Raw genomic sequence first — 20,518 nt, forward strand, 5'->3', positions numbered from 1 at the left:
CTGTGGCACAAAAGACTTTGTCATGCAAGTCTGAATCAACTAACATATTAGTCTCCAAGTACCTAGTGATAAGGTTACCTAACATCAAGTTCAAGGAAGACAAAGTTTGTGAGGACTGTGCAAGGGGGAAGCCGTTAAGATCATCCTTTAAAAGTAAGAAAATGGTAAGCACAACCAGGACGATGGAACTGGTTCATATGGATCTCTGTGGTTCAATGAGAACTTTGAGCAGAGGTGGTAAGAAATATGTGATGGTACTTGTTGATGATTATTCTAGGTTTACATGGGTACTATTTTTAATATCTAAGGATGAAACATTTGACATGTTTACTACCTTTGTTAGAAAAACTCAAAAACAACTAGGTAATCAACTTGCATCAATCAGGTCTGATCATGGACTAAATTTGAAATACTAAGTTTGCTGAATTTTGTGATGAGCATGGTATAGATTATAATTTTTCTGACCCTAGGACTCCTCAACAAAATGGAGTAGTTTAAAGAAAGAATAGGACTCTTGAAGATATGGCTAGGACTATGCTTCTTTCTAGTAAACTGCCCATAGCTTCTGGGTAGAAGATGTAAATACTGCATGTTACATCATTAATAGATGCATTACTAGACCTCTTGTAGAGAAGACTCCCTATGAGTTACTTAAAGGGAGAAAACCAAATATATCCCATCTTAGGGCATTTGAATGCAAGTGCTTTGTGCACAATAATGGAAAGGACTCCCCAGGTAAGTTTGATCCCAGAAGTGATGAAGGAGTATTCTTGGGATATTCTTCACATAGAAAAGCTTATAAAGTGTTCAATAAAAGAACTTTGTGTGCAGAAAAAAATGTACATGTAGTTTTTGATGAAACTAACATTCTTTCTGAGAGACAGGAGTATGAGGATGAAGCTATTGGGCTGGTAAAAGAATTGAGTGAAGGCTCAGCTCAAGCTAAAGTTGCACCAAAAGAAGGAACAAGTGATGGAACAGGTTCTTCTATCCAGGGCAACCTGATAGGGGGAACTGAATAGAGAGGAACTGAAACCAATCCCCTAAAGGAACCTGTTCATGACCCTGTTCCTCAACAACAGAACATAGGAGAAACATCAAGCAGAAATCAGTTGGTTGTGAAACCTCACAAGTATCAAAGTTCTCATCCCATTGAGAACATAATCACTGATCCAACCTCTGGAGTTAAAACTAGATCACAATTAAAGAATTTGTGTGCTTTTGATTCTTTCTTATCTCTTATTTAACCTAAAAATATTGTTGATGCTTTGCAGGATGTAGATTAGGTAAATACAATGCAAGATGAACTGAATCAGTTTGAGAGAAGTCAAGTTTGGCATCTAGTTCCAAGACCCAAGTACAGATCAGTAATTGGCACTAAATGGGTCTTCAGAAACAAGCTTGATGAAGATGGAACAGTTACAAGGAACAAGGCAAGACTGGTGGTCCACGGTTATAGCCAAGAGGAGGGTATAGATTATGATGAGACCTTTGCTCCAGTTGCAAGACTGGAGGCAATAAGACTCCTCATAGCTTTTGCAGCATACATGGAATTCACTCTTCATAAGATGGATGTCAAAAGTGCCTTCCTGAATGGCTACCTAGAAAAAGAAGTATTTGTTAAACAACCTCCAGGGTTTGAGAGCAAGCAGTGTCCGGAACATATGTACACATTAGACAAGGCTCTCTATGGACTCAAGCAGGCTCCTAGAGCATGGTATAAACAACTGTCTAAATTCCTGCTTGAACATGGCTACAAAAGAGGTCAAATTGACAGTACTCTATTCCTGAGGGAAAAAGGTAAGGATCTTCTTGTGGTACAAATATATGTTGATGACATAATTTTTGGGGCAACCGCTGACAAACTAAGTAAGGATTTTGCCTAATTAATAGGGAGTGAGTTTGAAATGAGTATGCTGGGTGAGCTTAACTTTTTCTTAGGCTTATAGATCAAACAAAACCCAAATGGAACCATGATCCATCAACAAAAATATGCAAAAGAGTTGATTAAAAAGTTTAAAATATATGAATAAAAGGAAATAGACACACCCATTGCAACAACTACTAAATTAGACATAGATGAACCTGATTCATCTATTGATCAGAAGTTGTATATGGGTATGATTGGTTCACTTTTGTATCTTACTGCTAGCAGACCTGACATAGTTTTCAGTGTACGACTTTGTGCTCGTTTTCAAGCAAATCCTAAGGAATCTCACTTGACTGCTATCAAGAGGATACTGATATATTTGAAAGGCACTACTGATCTGTGTCTGTGGTACCCTAAAGGTAGTAATTTCAATCTAGTAGGGTATGCTGATGCTGACTATGCGGGTTTCCTTATAGATAGGAAGAGCACCTCAGGTATGGCTCATTTTCTTGGTCCATGTCTTGTATTATGGGCCACTAAAAGGTAGAATTTAGTGGCCTTATCCACTGCTGAGGCTAAATATGTTGCTACTACCTCTCGTTGTGCTCAATTGCTACGGATCAAACAGCAGTTGATAGATTTTGGCATTGAAGTTGGTTGCATTCCTATCTTCTGTAATAACACTAGTGCTATAAGTATAACAAAGAACCTTGTTCATCATAAAAGGACTAAACACATAGATGTTAGACATCACTTCTTAAGAGACAACTATGAGAAAGGATTGATCACCATAGAATTTTGTGCTACTGATAACCAAATTGCTCACATCTTTACTAAAACACTAAGTAGAGAAAACTTTGATAGGAATAGGTTGGAATTAGGGATGATTAAGATCACCTAATATGACCAGCTCAGAATGCACAATGAAAAAAAATGAATAAAACAAATTTAAAAAAATAATAATTTCTTTTGGCTAGGAAATCTGAACTTGTGTAAATATCTAGATTAATTTTTACTAAGATTCATACTGTAAATAGTATACTCCTGTGACATGTGTTAATATGACTCACTGATCTCTTACAAAATTTTCTCTATTGCGGTAAATTGAGGCATGGTCAAGAGAATTCTAAATGAAGAACCTGGTCCATCAGTTTGTTTTTGAACCAGCAGAGTCCTACTATTGTTCAACTCCCTAGAAAATCCTATCCGTTTGTTTTTGAACCAGTTCCGTCCTTATTAGAATTCTAACCACAAAAATGGCCTAAAATCTAGGGAAGCCTAACCTTTCATTCAACCTGCAATTTCAGGTTGATTAGACCTCTAATTGACCGATAAAGCTACTGTTATCCATTAAATGAGTCTTTCCCTTTAAATACTCATCGTTACTTCCTGCCACCCTCATAATTCAAAACCTTCAAAACCTTCTTCACTCCCAATTAATTTCTTCTCCAAAGTTGTAACTCACCAATTCTCTCAAGAAATCAGCTATATTGACAAACCCACAAGACAACCCAGGAACTTCTCCACAGCCCACTCCCTCTAATTCATCTACCCCTCCTCTACCTAGCAGGACTCCCAAACCCAGGCTAAGAAGAGTAAAAATGTTTGCTCGCAAAATAGTGGCATCTGGTGCTCTCTCAAAGAAATTGAATGAGCAATTAAAGGTAAGTCAGGCTCAAGACTCTGATTCTAAGTCGTACAAATCTGCTAGTGAGGGGGAAGGACATAAGTTTTCTGACTCTGAGAAGGCTCAAGAATCCCCTTCTAAGGTAAGTTCTTCTTTGACTGAGAATTTAGAAAATAGGTTTATTTTTGTTGGGCCTATCAAGGATGTGGAATTACCTGAGTTAAAAAGGAGTAGAGGTAAAAAAAATCTGAAAAAGAAAAAGAGAGAGGGTGAATGTGGTGACCATAGGGGAAAAGGGAAAGGAGTGGTTGATCATTCACCCACTACTGATTTGTCTGTACCTGCTATTTGTGGGGTTGTACAAGAAAATATTGAATAAAGTGGCAAAAAGTTAGGGAAAGTGGTTCTGGTGAAGCTGCTGAAGGGTTAGTTAATCTAAGTGCACAGGGAGATGAACCTGGTTGATCAACTGAAGAGATCCTAGCAGACCTTTTATTAAAGGTAGGGGCAAGTTACGATCCAAAGAAAAGGAGAGCTCCCATACCAAAAGCCTCTAGTGCTCTTAAACCCTACAAGAAAAGAAAGGCTTCCTTCCCAACAACTACTGAAACTTCCTTGCCAAAGTGAAGATCCACAAGAAGCAGGGTGAAACAGAGTGAGAGTGATCTACAAAAGGCTTTGGCTGAAAATAAGAAGAAAAGGATAGCTAAAGGAAAGGGTAAGGTTTCAGAGTCCTCAGAAGTTGTTAATGTTGACGAGATCGAACAGATCCATCAGGAGAAAGTTACAGCAGTGGAGGTTCAGACCCCTAAGCCCAAAAACCCAAGACTTCTTCCAAGAAGTCTTCGTCTGTGTCTGAGGCTGCTGAACCTTCATTGGCCAAGAGGACAAGGTCTGCAGTGAAAAGTAAACAAGTTAGAGTTTTTGAAGATGAGGAATGGAGTGGTGAAGAAGAAAATGAGTCAGATGGTGAACAAGACAAGCTTGTCATGTTTGGCAAAAGAAATTTTTTAAAGGGAAGATTGCTGAAAGATTTGGTGGAACCAGGGATGGTTCGCTTGGTTGACACACTGGATGCTTAGGGCTAGAAGGACTTGGTCCTTCAGATGGATTGGAGATTGTCCAGAAATGAAATCATTGAATTCATGGCAAAATCTGAAGTCAAAGATGGCAGAGTTACAAGCAAAGTCAAAGGAGTTCAAGTGACATTTGATGCAGAGAAACTAGGAGAGATTCTAGACATCCCTACAGAGGGATATGATGATTACACCAGACAGAGATGGCCAAGTCAGGATTCCCTTTCCTCTGCCCTTACAATCACTAGGAGATTTTGTGATGAAGAGGTGAATGAGGCCAAGTTTGTGCACAACAGTGAAGTGTAGCCATATCACAAAGTCATTTTTGGGTTTGTCAACGAGTGCCTATTGCCTAGGCAGGAGAGAACGCATATTGCAAATTATATGGACTTAATTCTGATGGAGTGCCTTGAAAGTGGAAGGCAAATCAATTGGCCAACATTCATCATCAAGCTACTAGATAGGGTTATCAATGGCTCCAAGGCTCATGCTACCCCTTATGGCTTTATACTAACTACAGTTCTGGATAGGTGCAATGTGCCTCTGAAGAAATGGGAAATGGCTACAAGCAAGGATTACTTTGGTATTAATACTCTACTTGCTTGTGACTACTTAGTCAATGCCATACCAAATGAACCTGGTTCATCCAAGAAGACTCCTATCAACAGTAAAGTTAGGGCTCTTATTCAGGAAAGTGAAGCTAAGGATGCTGAGATGGCTAGGCTAAAGGCTCATGTGGCAGAGGTGGAATCTGAGAGGGATTCTCTCAGAACTGAGCTCACCAATGAAAAAGAGAAGAATGATGGAATTCTTCACAATATGCCGAATCTTCTCCAAGCCTAAAACCAACCCTCTAGCTCTCCCAAACCTTTGGAATTCTAGCCTTTATCTATTGAACATGTCTAGTACCTTTAGTGACCCGGATTAGGGATTTTTCTTTCTTTTTGCTCATGTTTTGAATATTTTTGCTTTCTGGTTGTGGATTGTGGTGGAAATATATCTTCTATCAATGATATCTAATGTTTTTCCTCTTGTTAAATGTTAATATTTCCTTGATAGTTTAAATATTTTTGCCCGATTACTGATAATTAATCCATTATTGCACTTGCAGTTGCCCCAGTGGCCATGCATACTTATAAAAATCTTGGATTCACACTTTGTATGCAACTTTTCGATGATGCCAATAGGGGAAAAAAATATTGTGCTTTACATATTCTGAATAAGTGATATTTATAACCTAATTAACCTGGTCCTTGATGATAAGTGAATATTCTAAACTTTGTATTGATGGTTAAATTGAGTTCTTATAGGATCCAAGTAAATAAAAAGCACAGAGTTTGCCATCATCAAAAAGGGGGAATTCGTTGGCCAAGTAGAGGTGAAGTTTTGAAGACTGACAAAATAACTCAGACATGGACCAGGTCAATCTTGTGAAGCACAATCATGATCAATCCAAACATGTGAGATGCACATGAAGGAGATAAATCGAACTTATCAGAAGTAATATCTCCTGATCTGATCGAAAAGGTTGCATATTGGATAAGGAGAGAAAGACTCCTTACACGAAGAGAACATAGTTTAGGAAGAGGATAGTGTTAGAGTATGAGATCAACTAGAACTCTTCTATGATAGAAAAGTAGCATCTGAATCCCAGTCAATCTCTAATTACTAACCCATTAAATATTAGTGTTGTTCTCTTTTACAAGTAATGCACACAAGTAGAAGTTAAACTTAAACTGAGAGCAAAATAGCAAGGCGATTTTGTAAGCAATTTATGTTGATTCAAGCGTGCAATCGTGAAGCTACTTGAACAAGATAGAAGAACCAGTTCCAAGTGTCTATCTTTTATTCTAGTTCAATTGTAGTAGTTTATTTTACATTGCACCTTTCAGCTTTTATAGAAGCAATTGTATTAGGTACCTAGAGTGTTCACGTTAGAGTTAATTTGATGTTGTCGCAACAATGAGGCTGTGTGCCACATCGGGATTAGAGTTAATCCTTGGTTTACAAAAGAGTTTTTGTAAATGCAGTTTTTGGCTCAGTGATTTTAGTAGAAGTTTGGGAAAATCCTACTAAGTAGTAGGTTGTGGTTTTTTCACCTTTTGAGCCACGTGTTTTCCACGTAAAAATCTCTGTGTTCTTTATTTTCTACCTTATTATTCCGCAAATAGTAGTAGTTGGAACACATAGAAGAACCAGATCCTTCTATAATCTAGTTAAGCGAAAATTGGGTACCACACAAATCACCCTCCCATCTTGTGTGGTATTGACGTATAAAACATCAAGTGGATTGTGCTAACTTAGAATCAAAGTTCGATCACGAATCGATGTTGAAGATCTCATTAATAGTATCCGAGGTTCCTCTACAATCAACCTCGAATACTGTGGGGCATTACCCTCGGATATCGACTTTAGCGAGGAAATCACTTCGTAATAGAAGGGTCTCGATAGGTAGGATTTATTGTAAGGGCCAAACGGTCAAACAAACTATGCCCACATAGATTACTCGAGCCCTTTCATAAAACATGTACACATGTATAACTGTTTTGCACAAGAATAAAGAGAAGTACTTTCCTTGAAATCATCTTATGTTGTAAAAATTTCCTCTTTACACCCCTTAAAGAATCTCGTACTTCCGATCTTCTAAAGATAATAAGCTTAAGGGCCCCTTATAACTGGAGTTAGGATGATCACTCCCTCACTCAGGGAATGATGTCCGAACAACAAAGTCAAATAGATCGAGCTATTAAACATCGGGCGCATAAGACCTATTAGGCAACCCCCGCATTTTAGAGGTCACGGCCATACCCACTCGGGGACTATTATCTTAGTCAAGCCTAGATAATTCAGGAAAGCAAGCCCGTTGGGTGACACTCGAACTAAAAGGCTACGACCATATTAACACGGCTCAGAGACGTTAGAGAACCGTAACAAAAGATAATATATATATATATATACAATAATCTTTTTATAAAGGCCAGAATGACCCGATATAGAAATCTAGAATTGCCAAAACGTCCACAAAAAGAGTCAATAAGAAAAAAATATAAAACATCTAAAGGCCTAAGTGGCCTGGTCCTCATCGGAGGTAGTGTCTTCATCCTCGGGATGTTCCCCACCTTCAGACTTGCTCAAGCTCTTGGAATCTTCCTTGGGAAAAGCCAATTTCCGGGACCTGGCTTCTTCTACTTTGGCATTCTCGATTGCAGCTAGTATGTTGAAGTTCTGATTATGAACTCCCTCGAGGGCTTCCCTTTGAGCTTCCCACCTTGCATGCTCCACCATACTTTTAGCCTGTGGCTGAATCACTTTGACATCAACCTTGAACTAGGACACTTTAGTATCAGCCCTAGTCTTGGACACAACCACCTCTGATTTGGCCGCCTCGAGTTCCTTGGCCAGATGGCACCAAGGTTTTCTCTTTCGCGGCCCAAAGCTGGGCCTCGTCCAACGTTAGTTGTGCTTGGACAACTTCCTTTTCCGAGGCTAAGATATCCATATTTTTCTTGAACTCCTCGGCCTCAGTTTGTCGTGTTTACCTACGCTTGGAGCTACCCGATTTGTTCAAGCCTCTATCGGACCTGCAAGTTCGGATCATTAGTCACTATGTCCAATTCATCATCAGTATCTTGAAGTACTCAATTTACCTGCTCGGCCATCTCAGCATGCTCGCTCTAAGCCGCTTCTAACTAAGCCTGAAGCTTCTTACTAAGAAGCTTCTAGGTGTCCTCTTCTCAGTAAGCTCCCGAACCTTGGCCTCATGTTGGGTTAACTCCTCCCGGTATCGGAGGAAAGTCTCATGGTGCAGTACCGAGGTTTGCAAGCATAAAGGAAGGTGTTATGATTATTTACAACATTAAGTTTAAAATACACAATAAAAAAGACACTCGAAGCTACCCGATTCAACGCCTGTTGAGTTTTATTTAATAGGTAGGGCGTTTCCACCTTGTCCATCACAACTTGGTCCTCTTGGATCACCAAACACCGAAGATAGCTAGCATTCCCTATAGGGGCAGAGAAAACCCGGGCATCCTCCAGGACAGAGAAAACTATTGACCGCTTTCTATCAGGATCAATAATCGGGGCCGGGAACCAGTCCACTAACTTTGGGCTCGAGGAAGACCCATTGGCTCCCAGCGATAGTACCTTCTTTGGCACCGGTAAATCTTCGAACCTGGTGACGTCCTCTGAGGCAGTAGATTCTAAGCCTTCGAAGAAATGATTGATATCTGCCGCCCCATGAGGCCCATCGTATGGACGCCCTTTTAGCATACTGACCTCGTTGATAATTAAATCAGAGGATAGAGGAGACCCGGTAATGTCAATCACCCCAAGCATATCTTTCGAGGCACATTCCCCTACTCAAGAAGCATCTGCCTCGGTTTCCTTTTCGAACCCTCTAGCTCGAGGCAGAGTGGCCTAACCCCCTTCTGTTTTGGGAGCTTCAGCTAAAGTTCTCCCGTTAAACCTCAAGTTGAGTTGGTTCAGTTTCAACACCCGCTGGTTCAAAGGCCTCTCGTATCAAGAAACCTACCCGCACGTGGGCCACCAACTTGGATTTATCTTTTTCTTCTTCTTCGGACTCATCCCTTAGTCGGTTTATTGATTCCGAGGATAGAACACCGGTGCTTCCCTTGGGTTTACACGCATGCCTCCTCTTTGGTTTCTTCTTTTCTGAGTTCGGAGAACTCGAGGCCCATTTCCTTTTTTTCTCGTCAGCCTGCCTTGGAGCAGGGGACTCGAGAGGCACATCCTCATCACTGGATGGAGGCCTCATAGAAACATCTTTGGGGAGACCTACAAAAGAAAATAGAACCGATAAGAATTCGATAGCGCAAGGAGAAAATCAAACATTGGTAAATCAGAAAAGAAAACTTACCATGATTACGGGCCTCCCACCGACCCTTCGATAGTTCGCGCCATGCACGCTTAGAAGATGGTCTCTACGACAAAAGGTCCTCGACCTACTCCTTGAGCTGAGGAACTGAATCCGGTAGCCAAGTAACAACTGCACCACAAAAACACCGATAAGAAAGGAGGGAAGGGGAGAAATAATAAATAAAATCTTTAAGGCAAAGTTATACTTACTCTTCATGTTCCATTTCTCGGGAAATGGCATGTCCTTGGCAAGGATCAAGTCCGAGGTATTCACTCGAACGAATCGGCCCATCCAGCTTCGATCTTCATCTTCATCTATACTCGAGAACGGGGCCCTATTAGCCCGACAAGTAAGTTTTATTCACCCCCCTCAATAGAGTCGGGGAGCGTACAGATGCATGAGATGATCGAGGGTGAAGGGACACCCCTAGATTTTGCTTACAATAAAGCAGAGAATAATCACTATCCTCCAGAAAGAGGGGTGAATTTGACCGAGGGTCACTTCGTACCTCTTACAGAAGGCAATAATGATCGAGTCTAAGGGACCCAACTTGAAGGGGTAAGTGTAATCACTTAAAAAACCCTCCACGTGGGTAGTAATTGCTTCCTCAGGCAAGGGCACCACCAAGTGTTTATCGGCCCATTTACAATCCTCTTTGACCTTGGAAAAGAGATCATCGTTGATCGAACATATATATCTCAAGGCAGGCTCGCATCGACATGGTACTGAGGAAGTCGTTTTGATCTTAAACTCAGCACCCATCAGGCAACCTCCACGAACGAACTCTTCAGGGTGTGGCTCCGCCGCAGTCCCATCATCGGCAGGCCGTGATGAAGAGGCTATCTCTTTCTGTGGAACAGTCTTAGAAGTTTTCGCCATTTTTAAGCGGAGATGAAGAAAAGGAAATTAAGAAGGCATGCTTAGTGGTTGCAAAAGGTTCAAGAAATATGGGTACAAATGTTGGAGAGTAAAGAGATTCTTAAAGAATAAGAGTAGAAGAAGCTTTTGAACATAAAGTTTGAATGAATGAAAGTTGGGATATTTATAGTTTTCTTATGACGGTTCAAAACCACCAACAACTGACACACATTTATTGCCTTAGAGACTAGGCCGACGGGACATTTCAGTTACATTTTGTCGCTAACGTGATGATCTATCGAAGCGAGGTTCGGAAGTTCATGTCATTTCTCGTCATCTTCTCTCCAAAAAATGAGGGGACTATCTGTATACGGTCGAAACCGGGTTCGTCCATTGTATGTCCAGCCGAGGCTGAAGCGTGACAGGTCAGAGCTTGAGCCAGAGTTATATTGAACCAAAGAGCGAAGTCAAGTCGTTAAGATTGAGACTCCAGGATTGAACAACATTGAGGGAACTTTATCGAGCCAAATAAATGAAGGCTGAAATACCTGGGATCGGTCGGAGATCACGGCAGAAATCTCAGCACGTATCAAGGAGAGACCGATTAGTTAGCAAATCATGAGATTTCTTACCTTATATAGAATTGTACCAACAGTAGATTACCCCTACTATGTAAAGGGGGATTCTGATCATTTGTAGGACACATTGTAACACGCACAAAAAAAGCAATATACTGATTATTTCTAATTCTTATCATCTTGTTGTTCGGTTCTAACATTAGTTGAGACGTTTCTTGGCTCGAGGGTGATCAAACTTAGAGGCTAAGGCTGTTCAATTTGTGTGGTTTGCATTTATTTTATTATCATTAATTTCAATATTAATTTGTCTTCTTAATTTATATCAAGTTGTATTACGTATTCTTAAACCGCGTATAAATTTAATTGTTATCCAATTTTTAGGATAATACCCTACAATCTGTCTTTTCAAATCCTTTTAAATAGTGTAAAATAATTTTAAAAATTGGTCCTCATAAACAAAATATAAAATAAAAAATAGAAAAAGAAATGATAGACTTTGCACTAAGTCAAGAAGAAGTGCAGCCGTGGATTAAGGTACAATAGGGAACCAAATTAGCGACTACTTGAACTTAAGCGACCAAAATAGAGAGAAAAAAGGGAGAACTAATCTATGTATAGACCATAAAATACGTGCACTATACGTCATATGGCAAACTGCCAAATATAACATCAGTTTGTTAGCCCAGGGACGTATAACGCATGTATTTCATGCGCCATACGCTTCCTTCCATTTTTCCTAAATCCTAGTTCATTTTGTGTTCAATTATGGTTATATATATCAAATTTTTATTAGTATTTATGTATTATGTATTTTTTTAATCTATAAAGTAAAGACGTTATGCAAAGTTGTGGTGTACACATTTTTTGATAATGGATTATCTCCATGAGAGTTAACTCAATGAAAAATACTTAGTAGTGGTGGTGGTGACTGATGATCTAAAGGAGAAGTAAAGTAGGATTATTAAGCACTAGACTTTTCTCCAAAGGTGGTTTCCACTCTGCAGCTTCTGGTTGAGTACTTTTGCTGCTACAATTAAAGTCTAGTACTTATTCTGCTTCAAGGGTTCAAGATAGATAGATACAACTCTCAATTCCTCATTAAATTACTATATAGTTGGAAATAATGAAGATCAACAAAATGCCACGTAATACATAGACATGGGATGTGTAATTTTGAGATCATATAGAGTGAAGATCAATATATCGATATTATTGAGTTTTAATAATCATATAGGGTTATGAACGCGTATTTAATTAAAACATCATACAATATTAAAGTCATTGAAAGTCTACTAATTAGTAGAACATAAGCTCTCAATATTGTTATCTGATAGATAATCTTCATTTGCTAGCACATTTTTTCTTCTGCTAATATCAAAGTCCTACTGGTCGATGTCGCTTGTTTCTCTGTCATTTTAACCATGCAGAATCATCCACATCTTAATAATATTCAATTGTTCTCTGTCCGTATCCTCTTTGTATATGGTGAGATCGAAGAGCCCGATTTCTCGACATCAAGGCACCTCAGAAGACCATCTCAAAGTCTCAAGGCTACAAAGTTATGATCGAGTCTCCTCCCTCAAGGTTCGTCGAGGCTCGACCTCGGGACAACGTTGGCCTCGTCCAGGATAGAAATGGGGAGTTCCCAATGCATGTGGCTAGGACTGACAGGACTATCCTAGCCTTTAATCAGGATGTCTTCTAGCTGTCCCATCTCGGTTTCTTGATCATTTATGTATTTTGTACTATGTTGGGATTCCCTTCCAATATAAAGGGGATCTTTATCATTTTATAAGCTCTGTTACTTCAGTTGCTCCACATAAAATATACAAGGATTCACTATTTTCTCTCTAACATTTTCTCTCGATATTATTGCTTTCATTTATTGTCTTCATATTTGTTCACCATTTATTGCTTATCATTGACTATAAAGGGCCTTCACTGATTTTTATATAACTGTTAGCCATATCTTGATTACCTTCGATAGCTCCTAGTCGAGCTCCGGAATCGACCCCGAGGCCCTGAATTGACAGGCTCGAGGCCCCGATAATTGACCCATCGGTTTGCTTATCACTTTTTCCTTTACTCTTACTTTGTCTCTAAGTCTCACATACAGAGCATCAACTGCTTAACAAACTAGCGTAAAAATAGATCACGTATTTTTAGAGTCTCATCAACAAATTCAATTGTTATTACTATTTTCACGGTAAACAGTTTGGCGCCCACCGTGGGGCTAAAAATAATAGTGATTATTTTCTTGCTGGTTTTGTCACACAACGCAAGTTATCTTTCATGTTTTTTCTTGTCCAAGATATTCGATTTCAGGTCAAAATGTATAACTCAACAAATGGAGGCGAAAACAACAATCTTGAGGACCACGGAGGGAACAGTGTGGATGTTCCGGGTGTTGGTGTGATACCACAAAACCTTGGGAATGTTCCAGAACTAATCCCTGTGGACGCGGTCTCACGCGACGCTCAACGCATTGATATAAGCTCACATACCGACAGGAGCGTGCGCCAAGGGGATCCACAAGAAGCTCAGAAAACCCCAACCAGGGAAGAGCGCGAGGTTAGCCTTCATGTTATTTTTGAAATATTACATGCACAACATCTAGTTATTGCTCAGCTGGAAAATCACCAGAAAACTCCCAGCACGGTAGCACTAGGGACAACTCCCCCAGCCAAACATGTACCGTAGAGATCGAGCGATAACGGGTCGATAGCCGACCCTGTCATCGTAAAGATGCTCGAGGACCTCACAAGGAGGATCAAATCGGGCGAGAAAATTATAGAAGCCAATGATAAGAAGGCCGAGACCTACAACTCCAGGGTCGACCAAATTCCGGGCGCAGCCCCGATCCTGAAAGGCATGGATTCGAAGAAGTTCATACAAAGGCTGTTCCCAGAGGAAGCGGCCCCGAAACCCATTCCAAAGAAGTTCAGAATGCCATAACTCCCAAAGTACAATGGGACCTCAGACCCCAATGAACACATTACTGTCTACACTTGTGCAGTAAAGGGCAACGACATAAAGGACGACACGATCGAGTCTGTCTTACTGAAAAAGTTCGGGGAAGCGCTCTCGAAGGTGGCCATGATATGGTATCACAACCTAGCTCCCAACTCCATAGACTCATTTGCCATGCTGGCAGATTCCTTCATAAAGGCACATGCCGGTGCCATCAAAGTAGCAACGAGGAAATCTGACGTGTTTAAGATCAAGTAGAGGGAAAACAAAATGCTGCGAGAGTTCGTATCTCACTTCCAAATGGAAAGAATGGAACTACCGCCGGTCTCTGACGACTGGGCGGTGTAGGAATTCACTCAAGGCCTGAATGAATGAAGTTCGGTGGCTTCAAAGAAGCTGAAAGGGAATCTGGTCGAATATCCCGCCGTGACCTGGTCGGATGCCCATAACCGATACCAGTCAAAAATCAGGGTCGAGGATGACCAGCTGGGAGCCCCCTCGGGCTCAGTACATCCAAGCAGGATCTTGGTGAAGGAGCCAAAGCCAAATAAAGAAAGATACCAACCATACACCGAAGACAAAAGGAATGCTCCGAGGCATAATCCACCACGCAACGATCGAAGGATAGACCGAGGACAGAACCCTCGGGGACTCATCAACAGAGCCCAATTTGATAGGAACGCGGGGCCTACAAAGCTGCCTTGCTTATCAGAATATAACTTCAATGTCGTTGTATCGGACATCATGTTCGCCATCAGCAAAATCAGAGACACTAGATGGCCCAGACCTGTACAATCGGATACTTCGCAAAGAAACTACAATTTAGTATGAGAATTTCACAACACGCATGGACATACAACCGAAGATTTCCGACAACTCCAGGAGGAAGTGGCCCGGTTACTAAACAATGGCCATCTTCGGGAATTCCTCAACGACCGAGCCAAAAATCGGTCTCGAGAAAAGGAAACAGCCAAAATACTGAAGTCCCCTCCAGCAGAGGGACTAGTAGATAAATCGACGAAAAAATAGCAGTCGCGAGACCATCTCCAAGGTTCAAAAGTGACATCGCCACTAAGGTATAACCATCTCCTTTTTTGATATTCTATTTCATGCTGACCCTTATGCAGGCGCCCGACCGAAGCAGTCAAAGTGCTGACCCAGCTCAATGACCTTAAGGTTTTAAAGCATCTGTTGCACTCTTTTCCTTCGACCTGGTTTCATCCCAAGAAGGGTTTTACCGGCAAGGTTTCTAACAAGGCAACACTTATATGCTACCTAAGGAAGATCCAATAAGTGTTTAAGGTTTCTTTTGCAATTGACCCTGAACACTGAGGGGCATCCCCCCGGAAAGTCATACACTTGGAAAAGATAAGAAACGCCAAATGGGGTCCAAATAGGAAAACGATGTACCGGGCCAAACGGTCAAACGAGCCGTGTCCGTATAGCCGGACCCCCGATGGCAAAAACATATACACTTGTACAAAATAATTGAAAAATATCTTTTGTCAAAGCATCTCGCACTCCAAAAGAATCTCGACACCTCCGCAAAAATGACTTTTCCACCGAAAACGTCCCGAATACTCGGGGACTGGCATCAACAATTTAGCACCTGAACGACCTCTGGATCGGGACTCCAAAATAATAAGCCCTCAGATGAGGAAACATGAAAATTGCGAAACATCTCCAATGCCAAAAGTACCCCGAATACTTAGGGATTGGCGTCAAAATCTCAAAAAATGCATGACCTCAGGGTCGGGATCTACAAAATCGTATGCCCTCGAGGAGGCAATACAAAGTTTTCAAATAATGGCTCCCGAGTCAAGAAACCCTCGACGACTCGAGGACTGCCGTCAAACGCCATCTCCATCGACTTATCAAAACCCGAGGCCATAATACCCCGAGCGGGCAAACTCGGTCTCATAAGACCTACATAAGTCAGTAGGTATATTTGTAAGACCTTAAGCAAGGCATGAACAATACTTGTACCAAGTATCAAAAGGACGGTACTTGTAGCACCACTCCTTCTCCCCATCCACAGTCTTTTCTGATCAATTAGAGGTGCTCCTCCCCCATCGATGAGATGTACCTCGATGCATGCTCCTGATGTCCTTGAATGTTGGGAGGCCTCTCCAACGTAAAGTCTTTCCTCAAGACAAAGCACCTCGAGGCCTGCTCAGCGGGCGCCGGCAGTGTACCACTGACTGGACGCAGAACAGAGGCAGAACTCCCCTCTCCTTGATGGGCGGATATTGGCATATGAGTCATGGCTGCAATGAAATAAGAGGGGGCAGATATAAATCTGGGCAAAGAGTTTGAGTTGAAGAAACGAGAGAACCAATTTCTATGGGAGAAATACTTACTCAAAGTAGCAGAATCTCCACTAAGGTAGCAAGTGAATGAATATATAGGGGCAAAGTAGCGGTTGCTCGCCTACCCAGAAGGCCAATTAATCCTGGCCATGGTAACGTCGCTCTTTCCTTGGGAAAATGTACTAGAGGGACCACCCGGGACCACCCCGGGGTCCCCTTTATCGGATCGCATGAATGCTACCACCCCACAAAAATCGAGGGGTATCGAGAACTCGGGGGCTTCTTGCCATCACAAGTATCGGCCCCAAAGAAGCTATCAACCTAACTTCAATATAGGACCCAATTTTAGGTGTCCCGATTACTCCAACAATGGGCTCTTAAGGATTATTATTATAGTTCGAAGATTAACTCCGCAAGAGCAGCAAGATATAAAGAATGGAAAGACTGGGGGAAGAAAAACCCCCTTTATCCATTGCCAAAAATATATTTAGAAGGGGCGTCTTTACAAGATTCACTCCCCTGGGAGTACATGCACAGAAAGAAAAAAGGAAAAAAGAAAAAGCGACACAAGGCCTACTCTTCATCGCCACTACCCTCCGAACCATCTCCAGGATCCTCGTCTGGGACGATCAAAAACGTTAACTTCCTCTCTGGCTCCCGGGCCTCCTCGATTCCAACTGACAGATGGACACCTCCGGCCTCGATCTCCTCCAAGGTTTTCCTCCTCGCCTCTACCCTCACATGTTTGATGGCCCGAGCCTGTTTCTTCTCGGCCCTTATCGATACGTCACGAGCTATTTGATGCACCGTGGCTGCGTCCTTTAGGTAAGTAGCAACATTTCCTTCAATCTCGGACTTGGCCACAACCAGCGCAACAATCTCATTTCGTGCATCCTTGAGAAGATCATGGGTCGACGCCAACTCTGATATCACTACCTTGTTTTTCTTCCTCAGCCCGAGGATCTCCACATTCAGTCGCCCAATCTACAGGTCATTTTTCTCGACCTGCAAAAAGAAAAGTAAACTAGTCAGTATCGAATTATGGGAGCGAAGGAAAGACTCATGCATAACAAAATACCTGCTTGGCAAGGGTAGCTTTTTCTTGGAGTGCTCCCTCCAAAGTAGCCCTAAGCTTTCCTGACTCTTTCTCCTTCTAGGTAGAACGAGCCTCCGACTCTTGCAGTCTCAAATACAGCTTCTCGAGATCCTTCTCACGCATGAGAGCTCCTCGTTAAGCCCGGAGAGGGCATGATCATACATCTCCTTGCACTACAGCAAAATAGAAGAGTTAGAAGAGTGGAGGAAGATGCTCATGACTAAAGGAAATATACTTAAAGTAGCTTTCACCTGCTGCATGAACCTCTCTGCCGCCTTGACAGAGTCGGGAGCGTCAAGATTGACGTTCTAACTAACATCATTAAAAATATTGCCAAGTGTGCCTCCCCCTTTTAGAGGACCCCTGGCTTTGACGACGTTCGCATCTTGAGCATCCCTTAGTTCCCTTGGCGAGAACTGAAAGCCTGAAATGAACTCATCAATGTTACCGATGTCTCCGAGGGGCAAATCCTACTCCTAGAAAGCTCCGAGTCTCGACCCTTCAGGGTCAGCAGCAGCGGTCCCTCCAGTAGAAATCGCACCAAACTCAGTCATAGGATCCGAGGCCACTTTGACACCCTCGTCGAGGGTCTTCAACCTACGAGACCGACTTGAGTCAGCTGTCCCCGATACAGTATCCTATGGTTGAGGCACCTACGAGGATCCCATGCTCGACCTTGTCCTCCGTACCGACCGACACTCGTCATCATCATCGTCATCATCATCCTCGTCCTTAGCACCAGGACTTGCTCCGAAAGATGAAGACGAGGTCCTAGTAACGGCTCGAGGCTCGCGTGACTTAGGTTTCTTCACCATGGGAGGATCGGTAGTCGCCTTACCTTTCCTTTTCTTTCCCTTGCCAGGCTCCGAAGTCTCTGTTTCTCCACCAGGGGGCGGCCTCATTAGCATATTCTTACCAAGGCATGTACGAGAGTAGTAACCGTAATTTATTAGCACAAAGGGTATGGGGAGGAATGTAAATCTAAGGCATAGGTGGTAGAAAGCTTTACCATGATTCTTGGCCACCCATAGCTTTTTAGCCAGGTAGGTCCAAGACCGATCAAGATATGGGAATGCGGAGTCCACTTGTTCGATCCACCCCACCAAATTCGAAACCGTTTCGGGGTACCAAGCGACGGATGCAGGAAACACAAAGAGGCCATTACTTCGAAAGAAAGGAAGAGAATCAAAAAACACGACTAAGGAAATAATTCTTACGCTATGTGTTCCACTTCTTCGGGAAAGGCATCCTCCCGGCCGAAATTATGTCCGAGGTCCTCACCCGGACGAATATACTCATCCACCCTGGAACCTTCCCCTCGTTGGTGCTTGAGAACAATGATTTTTTGGATCGATGGTGAAGCCTGATCAAACCGCAATAAAATCAAGGGCTGTATAACCTAATCAAATGGTTGAGGGTAAAGGTCTCACCCACAACCCCTTCGGTGAAATAGTGGAGCATCAAGACTATCCTCTAGAAAGAAGGATATTTGTCACAAAAATTGAGGATCACCGGATCTATCTCCAGGGGAGAGGATTCGGAGGAATCGGCAGGACCCAAAGTTAATGGGTAAGTATACACATATAGGAAGCTGGCCTTGTGATCCGTTATATTTTCATCAGGATCAGGAATCTCTACCTTCACTGCCTCATCCCATCAGCAGTCTGTCTTTACCGCCTCTACGTTAGTTACGACACTAATGTATCGGGACACGTGTTCACATCGGCCTGATATGGATGAAGTGGTATCGATGGTAAAGTCTTTCGACATATCAAGTTTGGAGGGAGTACATTGTTCTAAAGTAGGTATCGCTTTGGGTTTCCCTTTAGATCTGTGAGATGAAGAGGCAGCCTCGTCCTTCCGAGGAACTGTCTTGGAGGTTCTAGCCATGATTATCTCTAAGAAAGCAAGAAGAAAGGATGCAAGTAGGGATGGGTCTGACTTTGCAAATCTGGAGTAGTTGGGAAAGTGAAAGTTATCCAACAATTGGTGCCTTTTTAGGAGCTGTGTGAGAAGCGGAAAGGATGAACTGGTAGCAGTTTGTGGGCCAGTTTGTGGGCTTCTCGATAGATGCATCTGACAGTGACCCTTGCACAATATTTTGGGCATGGCATTTAATGCTCGGATAGGATGACATGACAACGATAATGCCCTCGGGTTGGAAGCTCATAATCGTTTCTCATCACGCCTCTCTATGAAACACGGGGATTATCTGTATACAGTGAAATCAGAGAGCCCGATTCCTCGATATTAAGGCACCTCAGAAGACCATCTCAAAGTATCAAGGCTACAATGTTATGATCGAGTCTCCTCCCTCGAGGTTCGTCGAGGCCCGACCTCGGGATAATGTTGGCCTCGGGCATGGTAGAAATGGGGAGTTCCCAAGACACGTGGCCAGGACTGACAGGACTATCCTAGCCCTTAATCAGGATGTCTTCTAGCTGTCCCATCTCTGTTTTTTTATCATTAATGTATTTTGTACTATGTTGGGATTCCCCTCCTATATAAAGGGGATCCTTATCATTTTATAAGCTTTGTTACTTCAGTTGCTCCACACGAAATATACAAGGATTCACTGTTTGCTCTCTAACATATTCTCTCGAAATTTGTATACGGTGAAATTGGAGGGTCCGATTTCTCGCCATTAAGGTGTGTTCGGGGAGTCATATCGATATCTCGAGGCTGTGGGGTTGCGGTCGAGTTCTCTCCCTCGAGGTTCATTTACGCTCGACCCAATAATGATCCCGAGGGTGGGAAATTCCCGAGGCGAGCAGACAACACCAATGGAGTCTAATATCATGTCTAGCCATCCCATCTCCGTATCTTTACAATTATCTATACTATGTTGTATTTCCCCACTTATATAAAGGGGATACTCACCATTTTGTAAGGGGCTGTTGTTGCTCTAACCATTCTACAAGATCAATAACAACTCTCTCTCTCTTTTCTCTCTAACTTACTCGCTCGAGGCTGCCTCTTTCATTTATTGCTTTCATACTTGTTCTTCTTTCATTAAGAGCCTCTTTTAATTATATCCTAACTGTTATTGCCTTCCCAATTACCCTCGATAGCTCGAGCTCGAGCCCATGCATCGACCTCGAGACCTTTCATCGATTAGCCCGAGGCCTGGACGGATATCTCTTATCTTCATACGCCTGGCATCAACTGCTCTAACAACTAGCATAAAAATAGATTACGTATTTTTAGAATCCCATTTACAAATTTAATTGTTGTTACCATTTTTACGGTAAACAG

General features: G+C 42.2%; 1 protein-coding gene across 1 annotated transcript; it reads right to left on the minus strand.

The window, feature by feature from the left end:
• Positions 1–7,636: 7,636 nt before the first annotated feature.
• Positions 7,637–10,331, minus strand: LOC138878315 (uncharacterized). The gene is made up of 3 exons (XM_070157982.1): positions 10,034–10,331; positions 9,108–9,370; positions 7,637–7,873 (listed from the first exon to the last, which is right to left on the minus strand). Exons 1-3 carry the CDS (start codon positions 10,329–10,331, stop codon positions 7,637–7,639), a joined length of 798 nt encoding a protein of 265 aa, XP_070014083.1.
• Between the last annotated feature and the right edge of the window lie 10,187 nt (positions 10,332–20,518).

The sequence above is a fragment of the Nicotiana sylvestris genome, chromosome 9 (genome assembly GCF_000393655.2).
Source record: "Nicotiana sylvestris chromosome 9, ASM39365v2, whole genome shotgun sequence".
Lineage (NCBI taxonomy): Eukaryota > Viridiplantae > Streptophyta > Magnoliopsida > Solanales > Solanaceae > Nicotiana > Nicotiana sylvestris.

Excerpts from the sequence above, each read along its gene's own strand:
- LOC138878315 (XM_070157982.1), bottom strand. The coding sequence starts at position 10,331 with ATGGCGAAAACTTCTAAGACTGTTCCACAGAAAGAGATAGCCTCTTCA. Across the intron at positions 9,371-10,033 it reads AATTACTACCCACGTGGAGG|GTCTCCCCAAAGATGTTTCT; the intron begins GTTTTTTAAGTG and ends TTTCTTTTGTAG. Across the intron at positions 7,874-9,107 it reads AGTTGGTGGCCCACGTGCGG|CCACAGGCTAAAAGTATGGT; the intron begins GTAGGTTTCTTG and ends AAAGTGATTCAG.